Source organism: Nanorana parkeri, unplaced genomic scaffold, assembly GCF_000935625.1.
Source record: "Nanorana parkeri isolate BGI_ZX_2015 unplaced genomic scaffold, ASM93562v1 scaffold1489, whole genome shotgun sequence".
NCBI classification, from domain to species: Eukaryota; Metazoa; Chordata; class Amphibia; order Anura; family Dicroglossidae; genus Nanorana; species Nanorana parkeri.
Genome location: NW_017307757.1, coordinates 31039 through 37373, shown reverse-complemented (window position 1 = coordinate 37373; position 6335 = coordinate 31039). Strand labels below are relative to the sequence as shown.

General features: G+C 35.5%; 1 protein-coding gene across 1 annotated transcript in view; it reads left to right on the top strand.

The window, feature by feature from the left end:
- Positions 1 to 6076, top strand: part of LOC108798495 (programmed cell death 1 ligand 1-like) — a gene marked incomplete at its 3' end in the record, with an annotated part of 45717 nt that extends 39641 nt beyond the window's left edge. Inside the window, exon 5 of the mRNA XM_018570258.1 lies at positions 5948 to 6076. Coding sequence (XP_018425760.1) covers positions 5948 to 6076 — 129 coding nt within the window. The remainder of the gene's footprint in view (positions 1 to 5947) is intronic.
- Between the last annotated feature and the right edge of the window lie 259 nt (positions 6077 to 6335).

The window sequence follows — 6335 nt, the reverse complement described above, 5'->3', positions numbered from 1 at the left end:
GCAAATTTGACAGGCTGCACAGTATTTGTTTTCCACTATTTTAACTTGTAATTCATTTGTGAATAGAATAAAGTACAATTTATATCTTGTTTTGAGTGATGAGTTTTATTTTTTAAACACCTATTAAAAGCAGAAATTACTTAATTCATCCCATTCCCTCCTTTGTGCTTCCCACACCCCACATACAGCATAGATGTTAAAGCATTCATTATAAGAAAATCTGGAGACATCTAGACTCAACATTTCCTAGACCCATAAAGTGTCATCATAGTGCACTTTTTTTTCAAAGACTACTGCCCTATCTTTTAATGCTCATCCTTCCATTCTTCTATTCTAATTTCTTAGACTGTGCCAGTAAAAACCTATGCTTCGACCTACATGGATATAAGTTTTTTCCCAGTGGATAAATATGAATTGACCTAGAAGGAATCTCAACATAAAATACTACTTTAATATAGATGAGAACTTTGTAATGGAAAACCACTGATTATTTGACTGCAATTAAAATATTTATTTTCTTTGTATCCACAGAGGCCAAAATACATTTGAGGGTTTTTTTCTGTGCAAATCTTTTTAGAAGGTTTCTGTTTTGTGGGTTTCCTATACAGTTACATTTAGTAGGTAGTGATTCACTAACATGGATGTCCATTTGTAAAGGGAATGCAACCCTTTAACTTTTAAAATGTATCTTTTTTAGCCAAAACTTTTTTTTAGCATTAAATAGAATGTGGAAGGTTTTACTGCTGTCTGTGTCCTTTGTTAAGTGACCACTGTAACCGGGACTAAAAGGGAGGAAAAATGATACATTTTCAGTTGTTAAAACAGAAATAGCAAGAAAATCTACCTATAGGGAAACTAGTTTCTGTGAAAACTGTCTAAGAGGGGATTTGTCCAAATTTGGATTTAGATCAAGTATATCTAAAGCTTTGGCTTTAGATATATTTTAATAGTATTTTAGTAATATAATTGAGTCCCAGGGAAGTGAACTTAGCTAGGAAATTTTTCACTTGGAGTGCCTTATGGGTTTTATTTATGATGTGATGCAGGGTAAGAACCCCAGGGCTAAAGAAACTAGTAAACATCTTCATTCTCTTTGGTGTTTCTCTGCCTGGACTTGATCCCTAGTTATTCTAGTGCTGTACCCCAATGTAAGTAAGGTTTGAAAGAGTTCTTTCTTTGTGGAGTGTTTCTAGAATGGGGCCCACTGATAGATGTACTTCTGAGATGTGGCAGTCTTTCTTGCACCCAAGCACCTAAAATAAATCTTCTTTTAAATTATATGTGAAGGCACATTGGTTCTAAGGCAGCATAAAAAGAAAAGTCAATTGAGAGTAGGAAACCAATGAGTATCTTTGGTCCTAGCCATAGTACAATATTTCATACCTGTATTTAGATGTAACCATTTGTAACACAAGCCAGTTTGTGTGCACAGAAATGCAGTAATTGTATTAATGTACTCCAAGAAGCTAAATGATATTTCCAGAAATCTTCTCTTTTTGTGCTTTTTTCGCTTTCAGCAGGCCACAGTGCCAAACAAAGATTCTTTTGTTATTGTTTTTACATCTAAAACCACAAATGCTACTTGGAGATAACAAAAAAGTCAGTGTTGGAAGGAAGTTCATTTTCACTGAAAATATGCTTCTTTACCAGGGAAATTTATATGTATCCCTGCTTTCTAAATCTTTCTACAGAATGTTTAAAGGACCACTGTACCCAAAATAATACAAAAATATACTATATGCATTATGTGATAGAACCGCTACTAATTTGCACACCCATGCATATGAATGTACGTACACTGAAACAGAGATATTTGACATTTATAAGACTTTGCTATGCAGTCAATCGCTTTAGGCATGCTGGCATTGAAAGTCAAAATAACAGTTGTTACTTTTATTCTTGTACAGTAGGTCAGAGTATATTTTTAAATATAGCTTCCTGCTATGTTGCTGACATCTCTCTTTTCTGATATTTTTCTAACCCTTTTAGATATTTATCCACATATGTTGTTAAAACCATGTTTATGCAAAATAGTTTCTAAATACTAAATACTAATACTCTAACATAGTGGCTATTCTAGATGGGAATACCTTACCCCATGATAGTATAAGTCCACCATGAGGTTTATTTTAATAAATCTGCCTGCCAGTGGAAGAGGTAATTAGGGTTAGTAAAGTAAATCTATTTTTATGTAAATTTACATTCAGTTCCTCAGGCTTATACAGTATGTGTTTATAGAAAACTATAGGTTTCCCCAAACCCTGACATCAGTTAAAACAGAAGAAAGTGGAGAAATGAGGGGATCAGTTACAAAGAAGATAACATTTTATGCTAATTACATTACCTAATGTGCTATTACTCCTATTCTGAGTCTTTAAATACATTTTATAATTTTGCATTGTAGGGCTTCAACAATTGCAGTGCTGCAACAATTGTTTTGTTCTCATCGTACAATACTAAGCGCATGTAAATTACATTTATGTAAATGATGTAAATGAGATGTAAATGACATTTGTATGTTCTCTTTGTGTTTAAACAAGTTTCCTCCCAAAACCCCAAAAACATACTACTAAGTTATTTGGCTACCACCTTGACCTTAATGCATGCATGTTTTATGTAACTAACATTAGACCATAATATCTATAAACCATGGGGGCTTCTCTGCAATTTCCTTCTAACATGTTTCTGTGTAGATGGTAGTTTATTTATGGTAAATATAGCAGAATTGATGAGCTTTCTGATAAGTACACTATTACACTGTGTGCTTGGTCTGCCAGATGACTATTTACACCCTTTCTTGCTGCTTCATTTAGTTTTTGCACATCACTGAAAAGGTGTCATACAGTCATACAAATACACTAATATTATGTCACAGGGCAAACAGGGGCAAGCACATAGAGCTTTTGAAAGAAAATAGCAGAATTATGCTTGCTTTTTTTTAATAGTTAGTGTATGAATTGTGGATTGTGAGTTCTGCGTGTACATTGATCTTTAAAACAGGAAGAAGAGTTGTAATACTGATCTTTAAGCCGACAGTGGAATTTGAAGTGTATCTAAAGGCACAACTTATTTTAAAGAAGAACACTGGGCAAAATTTTTGTCAACCCTTGCAGTGGGGCTACTTCCACACGGCAAGGGTTTAAGTGCTCATTTTTATCTAGGTGCTAAAATAAAAAAGTTACACTCACTCCATCCTGGCTAGCTGGCTCTTAGAATGGTCCTTCCAGCCTCTCTTCCCTTCCACTGCAGTGGTCTAAGGTCCCTTGAGTCATCACGTCCAATACACAGTGTATAGGACACTGAGGGACATACCATCGCTGCAGTGGAGGAGCAGACAGGCTGAAGGGAGCGCTGTAATAGCCAGCCAGTCAGCAGTGAGGTTTGGGTGAATATAACTTTGTTATTTTTACACCTAGACCAAAATGAGCAGTTAGGAAATGTTTTATCCGGAGTTCTTTTTTAAGCATTTTGTATAGAGTATGGAAGGGTTATTGACCTGGTTAGGATTTTTATAAAAAGAACACCATATATGAAGGCTAGATTGGTGTTACTACTTTTTCTTCTATTTCCAATCTAGGTAAGCTTCTGAGGCTCCTGTGCAAGCTGACTGTTCATAGCCAGTCACATTACTGCATAAAATGAATGGCTATTTGGTGGCACTCACTTACCTGTTTGACTTTTTCTTTTTTTGTTGTCTGTATCTCCACTTGGGAGATTCACCCTTTCTTCTTGTCCAAGTGACCACTGTCATTGAGACTGAAAGTGAGGTAAAATTCAAAATTGGACTGCCCCTAATTGCACTGGGGAAATTACTGAGAAGTGTGCTCTGTTATAGTTCACAGTCTGCCACCATCATGTGTCCTATCTAGACACCACAGACCTTGACCATTGGCTGCCCTGTCCAACCACAGAAAAGAAACACTGGCTACCCTAATGACCAAAGAGCAAGACCAGCATTATTATTCTGCACCAAGTTTTAAAAAAATCCAGTAAAGGAACTAAAGCAAAAAATTCATCCCTAAAAATAATGAATTTTGTTTGTCATGTGAAGTTTTTTTTAAATAAATCATGAAATAATTTCCAAGAGTTGATATCCCTAGCATTTACAAAAGACTCAAACCTAGTCCCAATAATAGCCTTAATAATAGTATAACTATAGCCATGCTTGTTCTGTTGTTATTTTCTGAAACAGATTTCTTCAGTTTTATTTGCACATATGTATAAGCAATAGAAAGGGACTGCAATAGTATGGCCAGCTAATGCATGGGCAGTCATTGATCAGATGTTGATCAACAGATACAATGTTTATTAAAAGCTGTACCCTCACTAGTAGGTCTGCTCCAGAGCACACACAGTCATGTGCCTGTTCTACATTCGGTGAGTGGAGATGTTAATGCACAGCCTAGATTTCTGGGATCGGCAGAATGTCCCCATAATATATAAAGTATCATATATTCAAAAAAAGTGGGATTGGAATAGTTTTTATAAATGTAAGCTTCCTTTATATAAAAAAAAGCATCTATTACGTTTGTGAACCATGTCTACAGTATGAGCAAGTAGTTTTTTTAAAGATTGTATTGATTATTGCTTAGATAACTATACTGAACATATCTATAAAAAAATTATTACATAATGATAGTTGTCCTTTACGACAAATATATCCCATATGAAAACTTTTAGCATGTAGTTGGGGGGGGGGGGGGGGAGACATTTTTCTCCCTTTTATTTAAAGAGAATATTAATGTAAAAATATTGCTTTTGAGTCTGCCCATCATGTGCTAAGCAGAAGGGGGCAGGACAGCTGCCGACTTTGTAAAGCAAAGTCTCCATTTACATATGGCAATGCTCTTCCTGAGGGTGGTTGCTATCATTAATATTGCTGTTCTATATACTGTATATATATATTTGAAAGTAAAGGTTCACTTTAAACATAAAAATAATACATTGCCAGTGCAATGACAACTATTTAAAATAACACTTAAATAAGGAATGATAATAATGTAGTTGCACGCTGTAGGTAAGTCACAGCTTAAATGAAACAGAGTATTGTGAAGAATTACTGTTCATTTTGATCACATAAAAATAAAGTCAGAACAATATCTGCCTTTATAATGTTTGCATACTATTGTTCAGTCACATGTACTATGTACAATAGTTAGTCATAGCCACAGAAAAAAACACGGGGAAAGTCAGGCTCTTATTTCATTAGCCAACTTCCTTATGCTCTGATTTGGACTTTGCTACATACAGGAAACGTTCACATTATGTTGACAGGAATAATTGCCACAATATACTGTATATCAGTGTAGGTCAGAAATATTACATGTAATTCCAGTTTTACAAGGAAGAAAAAAGCTGTAGGCAATGTACGACAATAATATAACCGATAATAGTGATCATATGTTTGTTTTACTGAACAGTTCGAACATATTTTAGAAAAGCTCTCACAACATTTCCTATTTTTTAAGGGTTCACATTTAGTTGTCACCTCCCTCATTTTAGTGGTCAGCATTTCATGAAGGTAGCCTGGAACTTTAAGTGCAGCTTTTTCCTTCTATGCTAAGCATAGAATCTGCATATGAAAAGTCCATATTTGGACAAGTTATTTATGCTATGTTATTCACTCTCTGGTTCTGTTATGGGTTAGCACAGTGTAAGGCCACCCTTTGTACCCAGCCAGTCCCAAGACAAATTCTGCTAGAACAGTCTGAACCTTTTCTGGCCTGTCAGTGCTCTGATTAAGTTCAGAAACCAAGGGCTTATATGATTCCTTGAAAAGATCACCCAGAAACATGTATTTTAAACAATGAAGGCTGAGAATGGAAAACACTGGCATTAAATGCATGATTTTTAAACTCTGACTTAAATAATGTACCATCACATTGTTTGAGTTTATTGGTTAATAGATTGGGTTAATCCTGTGAATTTCTTTTTACTTTTTCTCCAGATACTGATTATTATGACCCTTTGATTACAATGAAAATCATCATTCCTTGCTTGGTTTTAATGGTTATATTATCTGTAGTAATAATTTACTTGAAAAGACAAGCTTGCTTCAAGTGTTTCAGGAAAAAAGGTATGTTATGTCTATTTGAATCTTATACATTTATCATCTCAGTGAAGGGTTTAAACTAGGGGTGCCCATTAAGTTGATCGTGATCTACCAGTCGATCGCAAAGCTAACACTGGTAGATCGCGATCGCAGTTCCCCAGGTGGCGCATCACACAATCACCATGCCGCAGCAGCCTGGGCACTGTAATCCTCCTGGCTGCTAGCACCAGGAAGTTGGAGGGGGAGGGGCGTCTCGGCAGTAGTCTGCAGAGTGTAAGAATTA